A 23,056-nucleotide genomic window follows, 5' to 3' on the forward strand; every position below is an offset into this window, starting at 1 on the left:
GTATAAAGTATTAAGTTAATTACTAGCGTATACCAGTACAGTTCACCATCATTCAGATGTTTTATCTCCACCAGACAACACCCTGGAGGTGACACTGCAGAAAAGACTGAACGGCCTCGGCTTCAGCTTCCTAATCTCTGAGCTGGACACGTCTCTGGACTGCGGCACTGTGGTGCGGGTGAGGACGCTGTTTCCAGGCCAGGCAGCCGAGGAGAGCGGTCTGATCCAGGAGGGAGACGTGATTCTGGCTGTTAATGGGGAATCGCTGAAGGGTCTGTCCTATCAGGTACCTGATATTTGTTACCAATCGCAACAAAACCTAGAATAAAACAGAAGATAGGAGTATTGACATTTTTCAGCTGTGTAACAAAATTGAAAAACAATCAATTAGCCTAATAAAATTCTTAAATTGAATTGGCAGCCATGCAAGGTTATTTAGCCAGAGGACTGAGAATTGTAGACAATAATCAATTGTGTAATTAAAACATTGTAAATTGTATAAAATTGTGTTCATCTTTGGAAAAGAGGAAAATGTGCTATAGGCAAGGATGATGTGGTCATGTACTTTGGTAAGCAAAGACATCTTAATATGCAGATCAGTCAGTCAATAATACCACCCCCTCCTGCTGATGTCCAATTATCTGCATCTAACTGCTATCAGAGACACACTACTGCTACTGCTGCAGCTCAGCCAATCAGCTCTCCCTCCTGCCCTGCCTCTAAACCCATACATCACCCAGTGCCTCCCCAAACTACTCCTCCCATTTTTTAGCCTTTTTCACATTTGAGCTGAGGGTAGCGTCAGCAGAAATCCGGGGGTTTAGTGGCCCTTTAAAAGACAAATATTAAATTTATCTCAGTAGGTCCGCTAAGACCATCTACCTGGTTCTATGACCTGGTTCTGGTATTAATGAATTAATAACATCCTTGATCTTGACCTCCACAGCGTGTGCTGCATCTGCTGAAGGGCTCGACTGCAGAGGTCAAGCTCATACTCTGTCGGCCTGCTGCAGGTGAGGCCGGTATAGTTGAGTTAGTAACAGTGTTTTAGCCTATGATAAACTGGAGATGATCTGATGTTCTGCTTTGTTTGTCTCATTTAAAGGAACACTGCCCCCCATATCTGAGAAAATAGGCCAACTGACCTGCAGCTGAGAACCAAAACATCTGGTCAAATGGCCAATAAAATGAGGTCTCCAGACCATCACCACTATGAGTGATGGTTCCAGTGGAGCCCAGGAGCACAATGTGACTGTGTGGGTCCTCCAAAGAAAAGGTACACTTTTGAATTTCTTACCCATTCAGCCTATAGCAACTTAGCCTACTCATATAGCCACAGTTTAGCTCCACCCATTCAGCCTACAGCAGTTTAGCCCCACCCATTCAGCCTACAGCAGTTTAGCTCCACCCATTCAGCTTACAGCAGTTTAGCTCCACCCATTCAGCCTACAGCAGTTTATTCATACAGTTTAGCTCTACCAGCTTATTCTTGCCCATTTGAATAAGGCACAGCACAGGCCAGCCAATGAGAAGAGAGCACATTACATATCAGTCTTAAAGACACAGTAACACAACAGCCTGAGTAATTCTAGGGAACAAAGATAGGGAATAGAGAGTGGTTGTAAAATATTTATGTAAAAAATAAATAGCTTGTAGATACACCACACAATGAAGAATATGGGCCTTTTTAAATGATCAGAACTAAAATATTCACTTTCATGTTTTATCTTTACCAGCAAGGCATCCAGCTCATTGGAAAGTGGCGCTAGAAGAGATAACTGCCCGTTGAGAGGACCCTCTTGTGGAATGAGACACTGTTTAAAAGGCAGGTGATATTTTTTTATATAATTAACTGTGATAATTTCTCTTTAATACTGATATATATTTAATTTCTGAAAGGTAATATAGGGTTCCAGAATCACTTTCACCAAGTACAGAAGGCAAACATAGAATAATTTCTTATGCAACATTTGTTCCTACTCATGTGGTAGACCTATCCCTTTAACCCAGGATCTGAGTCAGTTGATGAGTTTGTTCACTTCGTTTGGTTTGGTTTTACACAGACTTAAACCTATACTCACCAAAATCGTCCCATTGAAAACACTGTGTTTGAAAGCACAGTGGGAAATTTTCAGCATTCTGTGTTAAAGCTGCTTGACACTGCACAGATATAAGTGCAGGAACACAGAATCTTCTTGCTATATTTGCTTTCTTGCTTCCGCGACAGACAGCTCTGACCAATCAGAGGACCATAGAAACCAAATACAGGTATAAAAATGCCTTTAGGAAAAGGTCCCAGGACCTACCAGACACCCTGTTTTTAAAATTAATATATGCGTTGTGTTGCAGGCATGGTAGCAGAAGCACACTGATACCATTAACAAGAATATTTTACCTTCTCTGCACTCAGTAACACTACTGGTTTCAATTTAAAAGAAAAATCTTAAGAACTGCTGCTTTAAACAATACTTTAAGATGACCTGCTTACAGGAAATGGAAGTGTTTATGTGTGTATGTGTGAGAGAGAGTGACGTAAGATGTCATCACATGCACCCACAGGCTGCGTAATCTCCGTCTGCTTTCCAGGAATAACCCTGAACTTCGTGACCTGCCGACTCCACGTCCAGTCTAATCCGTGGCTCGTTTTAGGAGCCCTCGCAAAATCTGCCACGGAAAAAGCAAACCTGCTAACAGGACGATTACCTGCCTGACCTGCTCACCTTCTGCTCATGTCAGCAGATCCATAGCAGGCAGTTTTATTGGGACTCTGGGCAAATGGAAACAAAATCTGAACAGTTTATAAATGTAAAGGAATTGACAGATTAAGGGTTCTTTACAGTGGTGGTAAATGGATGCAGCACTGGTCACTGGTCAATTTTTTACACAAGCTATCTGTTTATAAATTACACAGTATTTTCCATGAAACATCTCTGAAATTGCTGGAAAATAATTGTACAGAAAAAATTACAATATTAATTGAATTCTGTTGTATGGATTAATAAAAAAAATTGTGTATAAATGGAATACATAAATTATTTGTTTTATAACAGATTTTAGATGGCAGTTTTAACAAAACTAACTGTAGTAAAACAGCAAGAGTGGAAACTGGTAAAAAAAAAAAAGTATGAAACTCCTACTTCCAAAAATATTTATTTTTAATGTATCCAAACTTTTTATTAAAAAGATGACGAGCGAAGGAATGTATAAATAACAGACACAGTCTTAAAAGCTCCATATAAGGAACATCAGTCAGTAATAGATGCTGTAAATACTGTCTATCTCTTACAGCACTAGACTAAATAAAATGACCAATGAATGTGAATATTTAATCTTTTTAACTTCCATCAGAACAAGAGCTGACCAGTAGGTGGGGCAAGAGCTTCAATAACTGTATGATCTGTTCTTAACGCACATCAGTGAAATTGTTTAATTGAAGGATTTTATGCACTTTATGCTTTTTTATTCACGTGTGCAGCTGCAATTAACAATTTGTTTTCTTATAATTCTGTTTTACAGATCGACCTGCTGTTCAAACATTGATGATGCACATCCTTTCACTGAGTATTAAAAAGCTGCTAACACACTGCCAGCCTTAATCACAAAGTCCTGCGTTACCTGGCAATTGCTGTAACCCGTGACGTGCCTTAAAAGAGAGGAATTTGTTGTAAATGCCTTAATTTTGCACTTTTTGAATTAGTTTAGTTTGATTACGACTCAATAAATGTGAAACTGTCTAATAAAATACATTTCTGCGGAATTACTTTATTACTTTCCTGTTTGCTGTGAGCATTCACAAAGTTACACATTTTGTACATATTTACACATCATTATTTACGCAAAATTGTGCCAAATATACACTCATGCTAACTGTATTCATCATACGTCATTCTTCCCACAAACAACACGCAGTACTGGATCTGACAAACTGCCCCAGAGCATGATCTGACCCTGTAAAGCACTGCGGCGTTCCCCAGGGGCATATCCTAGGCCCATTGTTGTTTGTGGTTTCTGCTTGGAGACGATTCCCTCGTTGCTGGGAGAGGAACCCTTCACCTCTGGTCATAAATAAAGAGTCCTGCATGCTGCCGAACACGGACCTGCCATCTGGAACCCATTTGTGAGCATGTTGCCTCCTAAATGATGTGAACGATCCCGAATGGTTCTAGTTAAGTAGGACTAATAGCGGCGCGCTCTACTCTCCCTATCCTGCTGTTAAACAGTGCAGATCTGGAACTGAGCTTCTAGGAGCTGAGGGTCACATGACTGTTTTTCTCTTACTGATTGACCGACGGCCTGCTAAACGTCTCCACCAGTCTGCTTAGTAGCAGTCTGCCAGTAGCAATGATTTCCAGCAAATCAGCACTTAATAACTAGAATGCCAACCAGTATTTTTTTAGTAGACAAAATGCCAGACAATCAAGCTCTGGAGACACAATTACAATAGTACACCCACACTTAACCAGTACATTTGCAACAATTAACATATATATAACCAGTAAATTTACACCATGAAAACACATTGAAACTGCCCTGTACAGCAGCGTGGTGTTCCCCAGGGGCATATCCTAGGCCTTTTTTTTATTTTTGGTTTCTGCTTGTAGACAATTTCAGTACATTTACACCAATAAATACACACTTATGAAGTACATTACCAGTCTGCCAACACTAAGTGAGACAGTAGGAGAGGGCTACAACCCATTATGAAACCCTCTTTGTGCCCAAACCTTTGCTGGGCAGTGTACAAGCCCTTTCTTCGTGGGTGTCCAGCGTGTCTCTCAGAGTGACGTCCTCACGACCCCGTCGAGCTGAACTGCAGCTCCAGTAACAATAATGGTTTTAAAAAGTGCTTCCGTCTGTGTTTCGCTTCAGATCTCAGAAGAACCTCGCTAAGATTTACGATGGCAGCCTCGCACGTGAGCTAGAACAGCCACGCAGAACTGCCGGGACCTGAAAATACTGGGTTTAATGGAGCAGACCCAGCGATTACATTCAGAACGGTCCATTGCCTCCACATGGTGCGGATCTCTCACATGGCCTTCCAGATCTGAACTGAGGGCATTTTCACACCTGCAGTTGGTTTCTATGGTCCAAATTAGTTGATAAGTTAATTTACTTTTGTTCTGGTTTCACACAGGCACAAACCTAAACGCACCAAAATCCGCACAAATAAACCACGTGAGCACGTTGTCTCCTCTGATCGGTCAGAGCTGTCTGGCACATTAGCACAAAAGTAAATATAGCGAGAAGATTCTGTGTTCCAGCGCGTATATATCTGTGCAGTGTGAAGCTGCTTTAATACAGAACACTGAAAACTTGCCGCTGTCCTTTTTTTTAACACAGTGTTTTCAATGGGATGTGCAATGCAAGTGTGCACACAGTAAATAGTAGTATACACAGCACAGGCTGCATGTGTAAACAGCACGGAGCAGCAGAGACAATGTTTGTTCACAGCTGTGGTAATTAGTGTGGAATCTGGATCATATATATCAGAATAAACTGCACCTTATCAGCAGCTTACCTCAAATAAAAGGAGTATATTAGATAGGTGGGATCAGATTAAGACCAGATCACGTTCTCACCACATTCTCACGTTTGGGACCGGACCGAGACCACCTGAAAGTGATTGTTCAATCAAAAGAGTACAATTGAATCAGAGTCCCTTTTAACCAGACCAATTAGCTCTGGTGTGAAAACGCCCTTACAATAAGTTTCCCCAGTGTCAGTCCTGGAGACCCCATGCTCAGTGTTCTCCACTCTAAAGGGGGCTCTTTACTTTCATACATCATTCTTTTTTTTTTTTGGCAGGACTTTCAGACTTTTCAGGTTGGTCTGAACTCAAAACAATTACAGGTGTGAAAGGAACTGCCAACCAAAATTTGGATCTACTGAACCATGGTTTGGTTTGTCTGCAGTGGGAATGCAGACCAGGAAGTTACAGGAAGTTAAGGCAGGCTGTGTGTGTTGGTGTTGTGCTGAAATCCGACTCCCCTTCGTGTTCAAGTTATTAATAAAATAAATTAAATGAATCTAAGAGATATATCTCTTACACTCATCCTGCTGCATGACGCGCATGCGCGTGAAGGGGAGTTAAATTCTGGCAGAGAGGCAGAACTTGGCACAGCACCTGAATAAAGCAACTCACCAAACTGACAGCATTCTACAAACCAGTTAATGTGAAGTATAAAGAGATGCAGTCCATGTAGCTGATGACGACAGGACTCCTGGACACTTGTCACTTTACTGTACATCCTGTACATTTGCACTCCTGGACACTACACACCTAACATAAATGCAATACTTGCACAGGTTTATGTTCAGTATTTGTCATATCTGCTGATACCTGTTATCTCCTATACTTAATTTACTCTGTCACTGCACTACCTCATATCTATGACTGATTACTTCCATACTTTGTATAGTTTTTGTATTTATATATTTATGTATATATTTTTAAATCTAACCTATCTATCTATCTATCTATCTATCTATCTATCTATCTATCTATCTATCTATCTATCTATCTATCTATACATCTATCTATCTATACATCTATCTATACATCTATACATCTATACATCTATACAAACCTAGATGTGGTCTCCAGTCCAGATTTTCAGGTGTAAAAACACCCTAAAAGTCAGTACAGAAGAACCTTCTTAATACTTTCTTTACTGTAACACATCTGACCCAAACTTCCTAAATCTAACATTTTATGAATATGTTTTTTTTTAGCCAATGTATTTTTTCCACAGTAAAACACCATTATCCAATTCAAATTCATAAGTATTTAAAGTTTATTTAAGGTCAGGTCAATTTCCATTTTTGATAATATCTTATTGTTCCTGGTGTTAAAACAGGTTTGTTTACAGTTCTATATATTATATTACACGATACATTTAGTGCAGTCAGAAAAAGATCTATAAGAGTGAAGTTTCTGAATGAATATGATATGAAGTTTTATTAATACTGTCTAGGACTATTTGCATTATTATATCATATCATATTTCCAGATAATCACTCTTTAATTAAGAAAGATTTAACACACTTACACTAAGCTACAAATTAAAGATCAAATTGAAGCATGTCAGAGTAAAACTACTGAGATAATCACAAGTGGACAATTCCACCGGTTACAGTGTCAGTGTATGTAGCTATTTAATATACAAACAGAGGCCACACAAAGCAGATACAGGTTAAACTAATCAAAGTTTATTGCGATTTTTAGACAGAGGTAAAACATTTAAACAGAACTATTGCTTCCTAAAACAGGACAGATGCCATGAGGAGGACCCTGCTGCTGCCGTTCCCATTTCCACAAGCGCTCTTCTTCTCCAGCGAGATCTTATTATACGTTACTTTACTTTAGTGCCACAAAACAAATTAATTACGATTATTTATTTAAGTTAATAAACTTGACAAAACTTTTTTAGTTGGTCTGTTTATTGTAAAATAAAACTAAATAGCTAGGTCCGGGTCCGAGCCCCTTTTGAGCAAGCCAGTGGCGACAGTAGCAAGGAAAAACTCCCTCAGATAAAGAGGAAGAAACCTTGAGAGGAACCAAGACTCAAAAGGGGAACCAGTCCTCCTCTGGTCGACACCGGACAGCACAACAGATTAATATATACTAAATATAAGCTGTCAAATAAGAAGGTCCAGTACTATCCAAGTGTCCTGCAAATGTGGTTTACCCTATTTATTTGATTAACGCCTCCACATGGGGTAATAAAGGGAACGAGTCGCCTGTGTTTCGATAAAATATTGATATTTGACGCCACGTATCGATACGATATATCGCAATATTGATATACTGTCCCGCCTATCTTTCTAGTATCTTCTATTAATCCTATTTTTCTATCTTCCTTCCTCAAAATCTCCTAATCGTCTGTCCTGTTCTTCAGGTCAGCGAGGACCTGGGAGAAGAACTGCGGAGAGGTGTTGATCAGCAGCATCTTCTGGCTCATGCGCTTGGTGATGTCCAGAGTGCGCTCCCAGAAGTCCTGCGTGTTCCTCTCCAGCATGAAAGGCTGTGCAGGGTAGCCGAGCTGAGTACCGATGTAGGAGCACGCAACGAAAAAGCAGGTGAGCAGCTCAACACACATCTCGTGCTCGCTGGACACCTCCGCTGAGATGGAGTCCCGGCACAACATGTAGAGGAAGACCACGCTGCCCGGGCAGAGGAAGGGCTTCCAGTGTCCTCCGGCCATGACCAGGAGCATGTCCACGCTGCGCAGCCACTTCGTGGAGACCTCAGGAGTGAAGTCTTCCAGGCGTCTGCAGCGGCGGCACAGGAACTCGCCTAGCAAGTCCAGCAGCTCAGCACACCAGACGTCCTTCAGCACCGTCTCGTGAGTGAGAGCAGACGTGGCCTGGCAAAGCACAGCACCCGCAGGTACCGCCGTGGAGGAGGACGATGATGATCCATCCCTCAGGTCACGTGTAGATGCAGACTCCTGGATCTTCTGCTTCTTCACTGCTGGAGGTGCAGGAGACAGCTGGATGGAGGATCTCTTCCTGCTCCTCTTCAGCGTCTTCTTTTCTTCTTCCTGGTGAACGATGTCCTGGATGGGCCGAGGTGAGCTGGCCATGATGTTGATAATCCTGTTGGGGAAGACTGGAGAAGTGTGTGTGTGTGTGTTTGTGTGTATGTGAATGGTGTGTGTGTGTGTGAATGTATATGGAGTGTGTGTGGGAATGTGAACGTGAATGGAGTGTGTGGATATGAAAGTGGATGATGTAGAAGTGTAATGAACTGCAGATGGAGTGGATTGCAGGTGAGGTTGAGTTGGTACCTGTGCAGAAAGAAAGTACAGTATCCTGTCAGATTAGTAACTCAGTAATATATTAGAAACAAATGCTGACACTCCATTAATTAACTACATTAAAAGTATAAAAAAATAAAGAAAAATAAAACTGCATAAAATAAAATATTAAATAAGAACACATTTATACAAAAATATTAATAATAACAAACAAATATTAAAAAAGAATAACACATAATAAAATAATAAAACAGTGTTGAATAAAATAAGATCTAAAATAAAAACACATATAAGAAAATGATTATTGGTATCATTATTATACAACAGATCCAACCTATTTAATGTAGAAAAAAAATATATATAAAAAAATATATGCAAGTTTTCTTTGCTATTTTAAAGAAAAACACAATTCTACTTTCCAAAATTAAAGTAATAATCTGGACAAATGGTTAGTTACTATTTTAATTTTGTGTTTAAACTGTTATCTCCATTCACCCCCATTCATTTTGAACTCCCTCTAGCGGTTACAGTAATAAGCGGCAGTGGGCGGGCTCTCCATAAACCTGCTCTGTTAATAGAGGCTGTCAGGTGTGGCCTGGTATTAATTCACAGACCTAATCCAGTTAAAACATGATAAATATCCACCAGATCCGATTCAAATATCAACATTATCTCGCTTCGCTTCACATGAAATTGATTTACACACAGATAACTTACTCAGTTACACTGAACTAAGATATTTTTTTCACTTTAAGGAGTTTAATATAAATACTGTCGACATGAGTCTTCCCCCCTCTAATAGAGTAGACTTTTATTAGCCTGTAGCGTTTTGTTTACGGGTCGGTCAGATAAATAATATAAAAGTGTATTAATACTCACGGTGTTGGGTGGAGCACCAGTAACTCCAGTAGAGTCACTGGTGCAGTGGGTGAAGGTGTGGAGCAGCTGGTAAAGAGAGCAGTAGAGCGCAGTGAGGATCAGCAGGTCCGCAAAACTCTGATCTTCTGATCTGATCCAGAAACGCAGCTGTTTATATAGCGTTACCTGGTGACGATGGAATTCTGCACAATTCCACTGTTTATATTCAATTTACTGTAATAAAAGTCCCCCAAATATAAATACGATTACACCTTTTAATGCATTATAACAATAATAAAAGCATATTATTATTATTATTATTATTATTATTATTATTATTTATTTTTTTATATTTTATTTATTTTTTATTAATATTATTACTATTATTACATATTATTACATAATTTATATAATAAAAATTATTATTATTATTATTATTATTATTATTATTACATATTTTCCATGATAACAAAAAACAACAATAAAAAATATTAAAAGCATATTATTATTATTATTATTATTATTATTATTATTATTATTATTATTATTATTATTGTTGTATAATTTCTATTATAGCAGAAATAAATATAAAATATATAAATAAAAATAATAAAAGTCCTCCAAATATAAATACAAATATACCTTTTAAAGTATTATAACAATAATAAAATATCATTATTATTATTAATTATTATTATTATTATTATTATTATTATTATTATTATTATTATTATTGATAATAACATAATAAAAATATATTTTTCTGATAGCCAAGCCAAATGATCAGAATAAAATGAATAAAAGTTGTTAATATGAAATTAAATAAAATATAAAACAATTGTTGCTATTATTATATCATTACAATATTTATTATTAATGATTTACTTATTATATAATATATTATACAAATATTATACGTGTTATAGAATTTATTATGAATTATTGTTTATTAGTAGCGTTATTATTATTAATATTAATAAAAGTATAATTGTATTATTTATAATTATTTTAAAATAAAAAAATAATAATAAAATACTTATTGAATAAATAAGAACTAAAACAAGAACAGAGGTCAAATAAAAATATTATTTCTGTTATAATTGTTGTTGCAAAATGTTCCACTGTTTATATACAACTTATTGTAATAAAATATCCCAAATATAAATATTTAACTTTTTAATCTACCAAAACAATTATTATTATATTATAATATATTATATTATATATTTATAATTATTAGTTTTTTATTGTTTTAGAATGTTTTAATATCTATTGCAATATTGATGGCCAATTTGTGCTGTTCAGTGTGGGCACTGTGCCAAGTGAAAGGGAAATACGCTTTTCCATTAAGTTTTTCAGCAGAGTACTAAAGACATTTACCGGTACTGCTGCATGTTCAGCAATTATTCATATTAATTTCACTTAATATTTCTCAACTTTTTTTTTTTTTATCTTTTCGCTTGACTTGGAATTTGTCCATCCTAACCTGGGACTTGACTCAGGACTTGAGTTTAGAGACCTGAGAGTTCCTGCTCAGTGATTGTTCCTACCTCTCGTAGGAGGAAAAACTTAAAGGTGGGGCTAAATCTGGGGAGTTAAATCTATGCAGGGTGATCTCTGGGTGATCTCCAGAACCCCAGCAGGCCCAGGTTCCCCTCTCAGCCGTGACCTTCTCACACTTCATGCTTCGCAAATCAAACGGGGGACGTCCGGTTTAAAGACGGCGCCCCTAAAGGGGAGTTTATGGTGCCGCTGTAGTGTGACCTGCACTGTTCTACACGCGGTAGGTAATGACACGGAGCCGACATGTTTCATACTGTGTTCTCTAACACCTCCCGAGGGGCAGGAGAGAGGGGCAAGAGAGCAGGTCAGGAGAACCACCGCAGCTGTAAATCACAGGCCTGTCAGTCGCTGTTCATAAAACAACAGTAAATGTTCACACGCTCCCACCGGGGCTGCTTTAGATACCTCGTGGGGTCTTGTAATAGGTGGCCATTTTATTGTACAGGGGTTTTGTATGTGTGTGTGTGTGTGTGTTCTTAAGACACAAGTCGGGGCACTAAGTGATCCAGCGGTCTAAAGCTTTGCCACTCTAATCAGGAGATTACTGGTTCGAATCCTGGTCATGCAGCTTGCCATCAGCTAGAGGTCTGAGCGGGACTGCTTTTTCAAACCTGCTCCTGATCGCTCCCGTGTGTTTTTGTCCCGTTACCACCCGCTCCCACCAAAAAACGCTCCTTTTAATCCTGCGCCCACCCGCCACATGAATTAAATACATTTAGTGCTGGAGATGCTGAAAATCTCCCATCTGTTTGTGTGTGTGTGTGTAGACCTCTACCATCAGCTGCCAGAGCCCTGAGAGAGCACAATTGGCCTTGTTCTCTCTGGGTGGGTACAGTAGATGGGTACTACTAGTACTAGGAGGATGTGGATCAGCACGAGGTGTGTGTGAGATAAAATCATCAGCACAGCCATCCACAAGATGTCACCAGTGTGTGTATTTCTAATGAAGCTACAATAGAGACACTACAGTCTTCTACTGATATTTACTTCTTTTTTCCTTTTTTCCCTCTAAAACACAGCAGAGTGTCAATTCTTCATGACTTTTATTCCTCTTTAGTTTTGGTTAATGATTTTCTCTTTTCTGGTTTCAATATAACTGGCAAACGAATGATTTTTTTTTAATTGACACATGCTCTCTATATTTAGACTTTTTCTTATGATTTTCTTATAAAAAAATAGAATTATAATATGCTGATGGAAAAAGGATGAATTTCATGATATTTCGAGTCATTTTGATTTGTAAATAATATTTCCTTTTAACCTATTTACTGAATTATTTGACTAATATCCAGAGTGTAGCTCAATAAATATTGCCTATATTAGTCTAAATATTTAATCATTTATTGTTCCTGGTAACTGTTATATTCCTTCCAAACAGAAAACAGAACTGCAATCCCACGCTTCTATCTGAGTGCAACTACTTATTTATTGATGAGTGCATTCTGTTATTGTCTTATAAAACCTTTTGTCGATTTTTACCACATAATTCAAACAAACAATTTGTTCCTTACACTGTGTCAATGTATTGATGAATGGACCAATAGAAATTCTCTAAAATTATCTGAAACTCTTTTTACATTGACTTCTATTAAGGGTTAAGGAGTTTTTCCCTCTCTACTGTAGAGTTGCTGTTTTGGAGATAGTTGTTTTTCATTGGACAGCGATGATATACAGATGCATTTACATATACATACCACACAGACACTGTATACATAATTTCTAAGTGTTCTTCTCAAATGGAAATTTGGAACAAATCATTATAAAATATTAGGGGAAAAAATAATACAGATATTTTCAGAATATTTTGACAGATTTGATGAGCATGTAATTACAATGGTGCTTAAAGCCCTAAAAGTAGATAAGGAAGATTGCCTTCAGCAGCCGGAGTCAGACAGAGCACAGCTGGCCATGGTTGGGTAGATGGTAGATTGTGCTCTTTCCACTCATCGCCCCCAGTGTGATGCTGGTCTGCACAGGCGCCTGTTAGACGATGGATTAGAGCTGGGTTACTGGCTACCCACTGATATTGTATCAGCGGCAGTTCAAAAAGAGATACTGTCTGACTTCACGTGTCAGAGGAGGCATGTGCTGGCCTTCACCCTCCGGTAGCTCCAATTCCACCAATGTGAAACGAGCTGTCCGTGCACCTAATCTTGAACGGTTCAGTGCACTTCCACCGACAAAGATAAGGTCTGGAACCCAAAAAATTATGTTCCCAGCTGTAACCAATGAATAGTAGGTTCTTCAGCACGAACTGAGAGCAGCTGTGCAACTCCCTCTGTTAATGATGTACGGTATTCTGAGAAGTGTCCTCGGTTCTACTAAAAGTGGTGCAAATGTGGGTTAAAAAGTTCACTGAAAAGCACTAAGGTTCTTATAAGCCTGAAACTAACTAGTTCCAGAACCAGAGTTCATTCATCAAAAAGGGCTATTACTATAATTACTATTATAATTTGGGATAAAATTAGAAAGAAATAATAAAAAAAAACCTTAGATTAGAACCAACACTGTAAACCCAGAACCTTTGAGTTGAATCAACTTATAGTAACTGAGTTTAGTCTGTTGCTATTAACAGCTTCTTTTCCATTGGCTTCTGTCACAACACTCACCATCAGTGTGTAGTGATTCCCCTGGGGCTACCTTAGGTAAACTTGTAGATCGTATATTATGATTAAATACTTGGCCTCTGTGTTGTAGGCTGTAGAACAAGAATAATTTACTCTCAGTACTTTTAATTTTTTCTTTAATATACTTTTCTACTAGTATTATTAAAAAAATAGGTGAATGAAACCAGAAAGAAGACTAAATACAAGTTCAGGAAAATATTAATTTTAAATATATTTATATATGTATTTGTTAAGTTCACTGTCCTTAAAAATTATATTACATGAACTTAAAATTTATTAGGTAATCGGTTACAACAAAAGTTTTGAGTTTAGTCAACTTATCGGGTTTTACAGTGAAATGAAACATATGAGAAAAAATATCAAAAGCTGTTTTGGGCACATACAACAAAATAGACCCAAATCATGACACTAACATCACCGTGCTTCACAGATAGGATAATGACATTCAGAAGGCGTCATGGGTCGTTTCTCAATACGGAGTACACAAGTTTGGACTCCTGCACTTGGCAAGAATGAACTTGATAAATTTGGCCCGCGAGTACATACTCCCAAGGATGGAAGGATGTGGGACTTTTATTCTGAAATTGGAACAGCTGCGTACTTGATGACGTCTCCCTCTTAGGGCAGCTTTTTTGACAAATACGTGGTTTGGAGTCTAAACCACTATATTATCTTTAAACTAAAATTTACTTTAAACTTTATTTTATCACACAGCAGTACTATTTTCAAAACATATAACTTATACTTACGTACTTTTTCTTCTGCAGATACTGCTGCGAGGTGCATTGTGGCCATGGTGTGGAGTGCAACTTTGTACAAATTTTCAGAAATATTCAAGCTACATGGGATGGATTATCACAGAACACCATTAGGAGCTTCTACAACTCCATACCAAGAAATCTGGTTTGTGGAATTACACGTGTTACTTCTGTATGTGTAGCTTAGAAAATACTGCTCTTATCAGTCTAAATTTTAGTTTATTCATTTATTGTTCCTGGTAAAATGTATTGTCCATCCAAATATCATTTTGATCAGACACTACCTATATATACAATACATACACACTTACACACACAAACACATAGTGTATATATACTCTAAGTATGTCTTTCGCCGCGTAAAGTTTGGAGGCCCCATCTCTGGAAGTCTCTTTCCAGCTCACACACACTTCCACACACACTCACTGTCACACTCACACACTCTAACACTTCACCGTGACCGGAGGATGTTAGTGTGAGAGGGCATTTCCTTCTGGCTCTTTTCTGGAGAGATGTTTGAGATTCCTCCGAGGTCTGGCCTCTCGTAAACGCTGCAGTATGGGGTCCTCTGCCGATGTGGCTAAAATTAGCAGCTTGCTAAGCGCTGTTTTCCAGAAAGCTGATGACGGACTCAGCGTCTGTACGGTCAGAAATACGAGTCTCGTCTGTGAAGAAGTGGAGAATCTGATATTCTGCCACAACAGGACGCATTTATCACACCAGCCAATCACCAGCAGATGGTGCAGATTAGCTGCTAAGTCGTTCCAGAGGCGGGCGTACCGACTGCAGCCTGGCCTTTATGAAAGGTCAGAATAAGAACAACATTATCTCAAAGCGTGTGATTTAGATTCATCCACTGGTCAGCCAGTAGCTCAATACAGGCAGAATGATATGATAGGTGAGACAGACTTAACAACTTTTTAGACTTCTAAACTTAAACAATCCCATTCAGCACCAGACAGAAAAGAGTATCAGTAAAAATATGTTACTACCAGGTTAAATGAAAAATGGACTATTGATAGGTAAATCCTTACAGATATTGTTAACCAACACCAGCAGATTATATGGCTCTTAAAACCATCACTGATCATCAGTAAATTTAACATTTAATTTGAAGGAAATGAAGGGAGCAGAGTCTGGAAGAAGAGTGGAGAGACACACAGTCCAAGCTGCTTGAGGTCTAGTGTGAAGTTTCCACCAATCAGTGATGGTCAGTTTGGAGAGACATGTCATCTGCTGGTGTTGATCCACTGTGTTTTATTATCAAGTCTAAAGTCAGTGCAGTGTTTCACTTCATGCTTCCCTCTGCTGACAAATTTTATGGAGATACGGATTTCATTTTCCAGCAGGATTTTGCACACAGCTCATACTGCCAAAAGTACAAATTGGTCTTATATAATATTCAAAATTTCTGAGACACTGATTTTTGGGTTTTCTTTGGCTGTAAGCCATAATCATCAACAATAAAAGAAATAAACGCTTAAAACAGATCACTCTTTTTATAATATAGAGGTTCACATTTTGAACCGTATTACTGAAGTAAGAAAGTTACTTTTCAATGATGAGATGCACTTATACGTATATTATTCATCGATTTTTTTTTTCATATGGGCAATTTAGGGTCTTTAAGGCATGGCTTTGTGTTTACATGCATTCTAACTTTATGATCTCTGGAATCTCATTCTCACTCACATTTTATCACAATCCTTTAAAATCTATGAGATACTGCCTACATAACAGCTCAGTTTTATGATGATAGAGTCCAGAGAATGGCTCTTTAGAGAGTATAATTTGCACTCACTGGTCATTTTTTTCTGTAGCGATATTAACAAATACACTCAGTGAAAGTTTTACTGCTTATTTTTTTATTTCCAACACTGTGGTTTATCTTAGGCTCTCTCCAAAAGTATTTTCTCATCCAAAACAAACACGGGTAAAAGCTAAATGGAAGGGAGCTGCTGAAAAGAACGATGCTCAGAAGTTGTCCATCAGTCTTTACATCTGCAAGCGTCTCTTACATCAGTTGCTAACACTTAACTTTCTTTAAAAAAGAAAAGCGAAAAGCTATACCTTTGGGTCTGTGGTTGTTTCAGTTCTCCTCCATTAAATCTGAGAGACGTAACACCAGCTGGGGTTTCCGTCATTTTCTCAGTGACAGTGGGTTATAAACTGGGGGAGACCAGCCATGCTTCTGTTACTGAAAGCCCACCTACCTGCCATTACATCACTAAAGTAATGGCCACTTCTTTTCTGGTCAGGTTCCATCTATTTCTTTTCTGATGAACCAACCAGCTCAGACTGGTCTGGGTGATTTCTCAATGCCCACAGAGCAGAAGGTGTTCCTCAGCCTTGATGGAATTTAAGTCTTTTCAAAGAGCTTTACTCTACCAAATATAAGAGTCAACTCAAAGACTTTTCAACAGTAACATAACTGTCCTTAGCTAAGCTAACTAGCTGAATAACCTGGTAACTCTACAGGAGGAGGAAAACAGCCCCTTTCTGGTTGAAAGACAAACCAGCACCTCAAAGTTGATGTTTCTCAAGTTTCTTATCATATTTTTGTGATTATGCATCACAGAAATATGCTTTAAAAATGTCTTGAACCTTGAGTCTGCCCCTTTCGATTATATCTGATCTTGAGATTATACAAAACCCACATCTGCCGTTATACAAGGCTATTATCCTGCTGTAAAAGCCCCCCTTTTTCATCTTCATCATTTTCATCTTTTTTTAACAAATGATTAAATGTTTGCTTCCAAAATTAGCTGATATTTAACTGATTCCATTTTCCCTCTACCAGTAAATTGTTCACTATTCCAGCGTTTTTCAACCCTGGTCATGAAAGGTTTTTCCTGCTTCCAGCACAACTATGCATCTCGTTTTTGTTTTCCAATTTAACACTGATCTCTCTAGAGACTCCATTACCAACAATCGTCCTCCCTGTGTATCTTCTGTCATGTGTTCTACTCCAGTCAATCAGAAACAGTTCCCACTATCTAGTCCTCTAATTTCTAGATTACCTGCCCATGTGTGTCGTTAGCCTGTCTGTATAGATACTTGTTTGTTTGGCACTTTTTTTGCGAAGTATTGCCAACCAGCTTTTGTTGTTGTTTTTTTTGGCCTGTCTAATATGGTCTTTTGGAGTAATTTCAGTAGGCCGGTCACTCCTGGGAAGGTTCACCAGTGTTCCATGTTTTCTCCTTTTGTGAATAAAAGCTGTCACAGTGGTTTGCAGAGTCCCAAAGCTTTAGAAAGTACTTTGTAACCTTTTCCAAAGTGATAGATGACCAATGATTTTGTTTCCTAATTTCTTCAGATCGGGGCAAATTGACTGGGGACCTTTTACCTGCTTCATGTTCTCAGAAAGGTTCTATTTAAGTGATTTATTGGTCAATTTAACACTTTTTCACAACGGGCTAGACTTGTTTGGATAGTTTTTTTTCCCTTTAATGAAATCATCATTCAAAAACTCTGTTTTTTTAATATTTGCTCAGGTTATATTTGTCTGATATTAAAGTTTGTTTGATAATCTGAAATTAAAAAGTGTAAGTATGACAAAAATGCAAAAACAAAAGAAATACTTTTTTCAGGCCACTGTTTACAGTAACAGTCTTTCTGACCAGGAGTGCCCAAACTTTTGAATGCAACTGTAAATAAAGCCCATTTATAACCATATCACATTCTTTTGTTCAGTACAATTACAACCATCTTGTTACACCCAATCTTTTTCTATAAATACCAAACCAAATCAACCAAATCTCATGTTTCCCATGCCACCGTGCACCCGGCCTCAAGGACAACACAAAGATTAGAACAAAGAAAAAGACTGGACTGTGGTTTGTGTCCGACGGTGCCGCTGAGTGTGGGCGGAGTCGGGCTGTGTGGTGAGCCTGCGGGTTATCGGGGAACGCTGCAGCTCCACGGCGTGGGTGGTCAAGAAGACAGCGGCGGGCCTCCGCCCTGGCAAGCCTCCCAACCCACATACACACCCCCGCTGCTCCCCAAAAACAAACTGCTCCAAAATGCTCTTTGTTTTTCAATTACACGCCCCCCATTCCGCAGAGCCGAGCCGCAGCGGCCTGGTAACCCAACGTTATACGGGCTCTGATACTGTTAAAGTGTGTCGCCTCTTTCGTTGACTTAGAAATTATTTTTATTATTATTATTTTGGGTTGAGACAGGAGGTTTGTTTTTTGAGTTTAGTCTATATGCATGAATGTGTGTGCATTCTTGTAAAATTAATGCAATTATTGTGAATCCAATTAAATAGTTATTCACAAAACTGGTTTAAGATGGTCTAAGCTGGTTTTTGATGTTCAAGGTGGTTGGAAAGCTGGTCATTCAGATGAAAATCCTATGTCCTCTACTGACAACCTAGCTGGTTAACCAGTTCTTGACCAGCATAGTGTATGTGGCTTTTGATTTTGGTCATGCTGGTCGTCCACCATGGTTATTCTGATCGGGCCAGTGAATCGGCATGGCCATGCTGGTTAACCAGTATATTCAGGCCAGTCATGCAGGTCAACCATCATGGTCATACTTGGTCTAACATGGTCAGGTTTGTAGACCATCTAAAACAAAAACATACTTTATGTTGGTCAAGAACTTAGCTGGTCAACCAGCCTAACCAGCTTTACCATCCTTAAATGGTTAGGCTGTTGTTGTTTTTTTCAGAAGGGAACTTTAATGTGGCATTATTTATTTTGTTATGTTTCTGTTATGTTTCTAAACTGAAAGCAGAAGCATTTATGAGGGGGGAAGGGACAGAATCTTGTGGTTAATGGTACCAATGTGCTGGAATGACCATCCCTGCTAAGCCTCATATATATTCATTCTAAAAACTGGGGTGTTGGGTCGCTTTTCACGTGAGTTTTTCTTCTGGCCACGTCACGTGTCTTTACGTACTTGCGTCACATGTACAGCCTCTTAAAAAAGATCTGGCTCAATTTTACTGAACGCGAGAAGCTGGTGGAGCAATGGAGACTTCAGAAGGGGAAACTTATGAAGGAGTGAAGTCTCTGACTGAGCGCGCTCTCTCTCTCTCTGACTGAACATAACCTGGAATTGGATTCATCCGCTCTGAAGAGAGACTGCATCACACCCGCCCAGTTTAAAATGATTCTTCCGCATGCTCGGTGCAATTACTCATTCTCACCAGAGGGCCCTCAATCCCAAATTGAATAAGACCTCTAAAAGCTCCCTCACAGAAAGTTAATGCATCAAATTACACCCACAAGTACACCACTTGATAATTAAATTAAAACTAGGTGGTTGGATACTTGGAGGCAGTTGTGTGGCAAACAGTAGTCCCCAAATAAGCAAAACATTTTTTTTTTTACTATTCTACAATCAACAATATTCCATATAAAACTCATTTAAAACACATGCAGGTTCACTTGTGGGTTTTGATAGTAAATAAAATGTTTATTTTCACACCAAAACTCTCTTCATACAATTATAATTTGGGAATTTGCAGCTTGGCTTAATATCAGTATATCAAGCATTTACCTCAATGCTAAGCAAGTCAGACAGTATTTTATTCATATAGGAAACCAAAGGACTCAACAAAAACAAAAACTGTGCTCATTCCAGCTCCTCTCCACTGTATCTGACCTCAGACTGCAGCCCTGGAGGACAATTCCCTGATCATCTTTATGTGAAAGGTTGGGAATCCTTAAATATGACATCATGTGGCTTCAGGCCTAGCCAGCGCTCATCAGCTGTAATCAGACAAGCAGCTCAGGGGGCTTTTCTCCAAGCGGTGATGAGTTATTGATAAGCCTGTTGATATAGGGCCCACTGAAGGGAAATCCCACCAATGTCCTAGTTTGTTTTCTCTTATTATATTCATTTATATTCATTCTTTTTTTTTAAGTCAAAACCCCCACCCACTTCTTAGTCTTCCCCCCAACATTAGCAATGCACAAGCAATCGCAGCACTAAGAGACTGAAGACTAGCACATGCCATCCTCGTATACGTAAGGTCAGCCACCACCTTTATTTAAGTCAAGTGAAGTCCGATTTGTGGTAGTGTAACTCTGTCTGATTGGCCAGAGAAGATTTCATGTGACTTTTACATTAAACAGAACGAAAAAAAGACTGTGAGAAGAGCTGAAAGTGATGGTTATAAATATTTGGACTGATGTGCTTGTGACCAACATGGCCAAACATTGCTACAGGTTGCAGCTGTGAAGAATTGCTTTTTGCAGGGGTGTCCAAACTACGGCCCGCGGGCCATTTGCGGCCCGTTTCCTTTTTTGGAGCGGCCCGCGAGGTATTTTAGAAATAGAATGAAAGTTGGCCCGCTGTTAAGCAGGTTTTTATAATGTGAGATTCAAAGTTTGAACGCTAGGTGTCAGAAACAAGCCAACGAGTCTAAAAGCGGAGAGGGTGCGCATTTCTAGCTCAGAAAAACGTCCCAAAGAGTCTAAAAGCGAAGAGAGTGCACATTTCTAGCTCAGAAAAACGTCCCAAAGAGTCTAAAAGCGGAGAGAGTACGCATTTCTAGCGCAGAAAATCGGCCCAAAGAGTCTAAAAATGGAGAGAGTGCGCATTTCTAGCGCAGAAAAACAGAGCAAAGAGTCTAAAAGCGGAGAGGGTGCGCATTTCTAGCGCAGAAAAACAGAGCAAAGAGTCTAAAAGCGGAGAGAGTGCGCATTTCTAGTGCAGAAAAACGGGGCAAAAGAGTCTAAAAGCGGAGAGGGTGCGCATTTCTAGCGCAGAAAAACGGGGCAAAAGAGTCTAAAAGTGGAGAGAGTGCGCATTTCTAGTGCAGAAAAATGGACCAAAGAGTCTAAAAGTGGAGAGTGTGCGTTTCAAGCACAGAAAAATGGGGCAAAGAGTCTAAAAGCGGAGAGGGTGTGCATTTCTAGCGCAAAAAAAATGGACCAAAGAGTCTAAAAGTTGCCGTAATTAAGGAGTTTAATATTAAGAGACATCGTGAAATTAAACATCAATTTGAAAAATCTTAGTTTACACAACACTGTCAAATATAAAGATAGTGAGTCAAGTAAAATGGTGTGTAAATGAAATAATCAGGAAAATGTATTATTTAAAAGTGGTATATTTCATTATTTGTTTTATTACTGAGTGTGGCCCGTGACTTCAAATATATTTCTCCTTCTGGCCCCCAACAAAAAAAGTTTGGAAACCCCTGATTTAGATAGATCTACTTTTACATCAATTTGCCGTATTCAAATTTAAATCTAGCTAAAGCCCAAAAATCATTTCATACCAAACATTTACAACTTACAAGTTTATTCATACTACAGAGATGGGGGGTGGGGGGGTTTGGGGGGGTTAAGAGTCTTTCCCAAGGGTTCTTGTTGGTGTAGCGCAGCATTTAGTCACCCAGACTCGGATTTGAACTCCAGCCTCCCACATGTGGTAGTTCACTGGCTGGTAGTGGTGTTATCCACTCCACCACACCAACCATGACTAGATAATGTTAAATAATAAAAAAATAAAAAAATAATGTTGAGACTAGATTTTACATGTTAAATATGTAAAATACTGCTTTTATTATATTTGTCTGTGTGTTCCATTATATATTCCTAATGGTCACAGTTCATAAGAGTCAATGAGTCAATAATTCCCATGAAATTCTATAGCAAGGAAGCTTGGGGAACTAATACAAAAACTGTGGCAAAAATGTGGCACAATATTAATTACAACACATTATTTGAGGAATACTTGGAATATTAATTAACAACAACTTTTCATTATGAAGATAATGCAACAAAGAAAAACACCTCAAGCAACCTCAAACATTAAACTTAAGCATGTAAGGGTTAATGAGCGAAAACTACAGTTTTTGAGGCCTTCTTCAGGTAACGGAACACCATTAGCTCAGCTGCTGCATCTCCTGCATCTTATTGTCCACATGTAATTGGCCTCTCCGGCATATGTGCCTCTGTAGATAACGCAGAAAGCTCCTTGGTGTTTGCACAGCCAGTGGTTTGGAACAGCAACAGTCGGAACAGTCTGGAGAACGTCAGGGTAAAGTGGATCAGACCGGCTTTGCTTTGCTAATTTGCTCTTGCTGGCTGCCCGGCACAGTCCGCATGTGTGCACCATAACCCAGATAAGCAGTAGAATCTGCTCTACCTTTCAACAACTGAGAGAATGGAGTTGGGGCTCCTCTGTGGCTCCGCAGTGTTCCCGTCCAGTCGAGCAAAACGGGCTGAAGAAGGAGCTCCAAATGAGCCTTCATCGAGGGGGAGGAGGGGACTTTTTTTCAGGACTGCTTTAAATATGCCCTCACCCTCTTCAATCCATCATATCACCAACTTCGATTTAGCTTATATAGAGTAACCATGTTCCCTGGGGTTTCCCACAAGGTGACCAAGTGGACGAAGGTGCATTAAAGCCAGTACTGAACTCATAGTAAGTATGAATGTATTTACACTCATGTTGCTTTTAAAAAAAACTCAAGAATGCTTTACAATCAAATTCTACACGGTCCTTTCCATTGAACACTTAACCAACACAA

General features: G+C 38.8%; 2 protein-coding genes across 6 annotated transcripts in view; one reads left to right on the plus strand and one right to left on the minus strand.

Annotated features, from left to right (window-relative positions):
• frmpd2 (FERM and PDZ domain containing 2) overlaps positions 1-1,824 on the plus strand; it is a 28,906-nt gene extending 27,082 nt beyond the window's left edge. For 4 of the 5 annotated variants that reach the window (XM_049464624.1, XM_049464626.1, XM_049464625.1 and 1 more), the window contains 4 exons: positions 75-286; positions 947-1,013; positions 1,106-1,276; positions 1,737-1,824. In XM_049464624.1, coding sequence (XP_049320581.1) covers positions 75-286; positions 947-1,013; positions 1,106-1,155 — 329 coding nt within the window. In that variant the 3' untranslated portion in view covers positions 1,156-1,276; positions 1,737-1,824. The remainder of the gene's footprint in view (positions 1-74; positions 287-946; positions 1,014-1,105; positions 1,277-1,736) is intronic. The other variant, XM_049464627.1, reaches the window with a different exon arrangement.
• A 5,363-nt stretch (positions 1,825-7,187) lies between these two features.
• Positions 7,188-9,802, minus strand: LOC125781287 (cyclin-dependent kinase 5 activator 1-like). Its single transcript, XM_049464901.1, has 2 exons — positions 9,639-9,802; positions 7,188-8,789 (listed from the first exon to the last, which is right to left on the minus strand). The coding sequence occupies exon 2, from the start codon at positions 8,583-8,585 to the stop codon at positions 7,875-7,877; it is 711 nt and encodes a 236-aa protein (XP_049320858.1). The 5' UTR covers positions 8,586-8,789; positions 9,639-9,802; the 3' UTR covers positions 7,188-7,874.
• Between the last annotated feature and the right edge of the window lie 13,254 nt (positions 9,803-23,056).

The sequence above is a fragment of the Astyanax mexicanus genome, chromosome 15, assembly GCF_023375975.1.
Source record: "Astyanax mexicanus isolate ESR-SI-001 chromosome 15, AstMex3_surface, whole genome shotgun sequence".
NCBI lineage: Eukaryota > Metazoa > Chordata > Actinopteri > Characiformes > Acestrorhamphidae > Astyanax > Astyanax mexicanus.